Consider the following 2,770-nt stretch of genomic DNA (forward strand, 5'->3'; position numbering starts at 1 on the left):
GATATGTGTTGCATGATTGTCTTTGTGCCTTCATTCTGAGAATGTTCACACCCAACTTGAGGTATTGAGACTAATCAACTTGGTATCGATTATTTGGTATGAACAAGATTAGGATGAGTTTACAGAGACGTAGCGCTCGGGGAGAGACTACCGCTAACATTCCCTACGAAATGATGATAACCTATTTGCTGCGATTCACGCTATGGCTGAGGCTGTGCGTGAAACGGCGACTACTACTACTCGAGCAGTTAACCGTTTGGGAAAGCATAATGGTGGTAATGGAGGAAGATGAGATAGGATATGGGTAAGCAATCTCAGCAGGCACAGGTGTGACTAGTATGTAGGCAGTGTGGAAAGGAGCAAGGAGCTAGACCTTGTCAGTCTACAGGTATTATCTGTTTCTCTTGTGGTCAGCTTAGACACATGGCAAGGGATTGTCTGAAGAAGCCAATACAAGGTGTAGATAGGCCGCGACAGCAAGGATGTGTGTTTGCTATGACTGCTGACGATGCTATGAAATCAGACTCCCTAATCCAAGGTCATTGTTATGTCAAATCTCAACTCTTAACTGTACTGTATGACTTTGCTGCATCGCATTCTTCTATTTTTCGTGGCTGTTGTGCATGAGTTGGGATTAGATTCTACTGTGTTAAATTATGATTTGATTGTTCATACACCTATATTTCAGAATGCCTTGACTAGACGAGTGTGTCAATAGGTACCTTTTGTTATTAAGGCTAGGACTTTCATACATGACTTGGCCGACTTACCTTTATGTGGTATAGATATTATCTTAGGTCTAGATTGGTTGTCTAATCATCATGTTTTCCTTGATTGTTTTAAACGAAATGCTATATTTCTAACATTTGGCATGCATATTGAGTGAGTTGAGTCTTGTATCTTCTATTCGAATTCCCTAAGAGTTACCTTTAGTAGTAATGGGTTTGATGGATATGTTCTATTATCTACTAGCTCAGAGAGTAGTAAACAAGACTTGGAAAAAAATTTGAGAGGTGAAGGAGTTTTCTGATGTTTTCTCGGATGACATACTTGAGTTTCCACACCAGAGAGAGAGTTTAGTATTGACTTGGTGCCTGGAACTGGACCAATTTCTATGGCACTGTATCAGATGTCGTCATTGGAACTGGCAGAGTTGAAAAAAAAAGTTAGATGAGTTATTGAGAATGAAGTTTATTCGTCTGAGTGTATCACTGTGGGGAGCTCCAGTGTTACTGGTAAAGAAGAAAGATAGTGGAACGAGATTGTGTGTAGATTATCTGTAACTAAACAAAATTACAATCAAGAATAAGTATTCACTACTGAGGGTAGATGATCTAATAGATTAGCTGAGAGGTGTGAAGTATTCTCTAAGATTGATTTGCGGTCGGGTTACCATCAAATTTGACTGAAGGACTCGGATATAGCTAAGACTGCCTTTCGAACTAGATACTAAGAGCATGGAAGCTGTATGTAAAACTGTTAAAGTGTGAGTTTTGTTTGGCAAAAGTGGCATTCGTGGGACATGTGATCACACAAGGTGGTATAACCGTAGATCCTTCAAAGATCGAGGCAGTGGTACAATGGAAATAACCCACGACAGTTACGGAGATTCATAGATTCTTGGGGATAGCAGGATATTATATGTGGTTATTGAAGGTTTTTCACAGATAGCTTTACCCTTGACTTACCTCAGAAGGAAGGAAGTTCCCCTTGAATGGACAAAAGAGTGTGAAGAAAGTTTTGAAACTTTAAAGGAAAAGTTGACGACGGCATCAGTTTTGGTGTTACCAGACCCACAGGAACCTTTTGAGGTGTAGTATAATGCTCCTTTTAAGAGATTTGGATGCGGATTGATGCAGCATAGGAATATAATGGCATATTCTTTGAGACAGCTGAGACCTCATGAAAAGAATTATCCGTCACATAATCTAGAATTAGTGGCAGTGGTTTTTGCACTCAAGATCTGGAGACACTATTTGCATGGAGCTCAATTAGTTTTCTCCGATCAAAAGAGTCTGAAGTATATCTTTGATTAGAAAGACCTTAATATGAGATAGAGGCGATGGATAAATTCTTGAAAGATTATGATTTTAAGTTAGGTTACCATCCTGGAAAGGCAAAAATAGACATAGATGATTTAAGTCGGAAGAATCTGGGCATATTCTGGATGATGATCAAGGAAGAAGAAATGATCTCGGCCTTTGAAAGTTTAAAACTAGGAATAAGAGAGACAAAGCTGCATTTTAGTACAACATATCACATACAGAATGATGAATAGATAGAATGAATGATTCGTACTTTGGAAGATATGTTGAAATCTTGGGTGAAAGATAAGCAAGGTAACTGGGACAAATATTTGTCATTGGTTGAGTTTGCTTATTAAAATAGTTATCAACAAAGTATCAAACTAGCACCGTATGAAACCCTCTACGGGAGAAAGTGTCAGTCACCGTTATGCTGATATGACAAGGATGAAGGTAGGATTTTGGGGCCAGAATTAGTACAAGAGACTGCTGAATGGATTAAGCACATTCGAGAGAAGATTCAAACTGCTCAAAGTTGACAGAAGAGCTATGCAGATATTAGGCATAGGCCCTTAGAATTTAGTGATGGTGACCATATTTTCTTAAGAGTGACACCTACAATTGGGATAGGTAGAACTCTTAGAACTAAGAAATTGAGTCCACGATACTTAGGTACTTTTCAAGTTCTTAAAAGAGTCGATCCAATAGCATACCAAATAGCCCTCCCTTCTTATTTGTCAAACCTT

At 38.8% G+C, this 2,770-nt stretch overlaps 1 protein-coding gene across 1 annotated transcript; it reads left to right on the forward strand.

The window, feature by feature from the left end:
• The first annotated feature begins 423 nt into the window (after positions 1–423).
• On the forward strand, positions 424–1,817 carry LOC140180633 (uncharacterized mitochondrial protein AtMg00860-like). Its single transcript, XM_072221889.1, has 3 exons — positions 424–538; positions 1,508–1,575; positions 1,668–1,817. Exons 1-3 carry the CDS (start codon positions 424–426, stop codon positions 1,815–1,817), a joined length of 333 nt encoding a protein of 110 aa, XP_072077990.1.
• The last annotated feature ends 953 nt before the right edge of the window (positions 1,818–2,770 follow it).

This window comes from Arachis hypogaea, chromosome 17 (assembly GCF_003086295.3).
Source record: "Arachis hypogaea cultivar Tifrunner chromosome 17, arahy.Tifrunner.gnm2.J5K5, whole genome shotgun sequence".
Classification (NCBI taxonomy): Eukaryota; Viridiplantae; Streptophyta; class Magnoliopsida; order Fabales; family Fabaceae; genus Arachis; species Arachis hypogaea.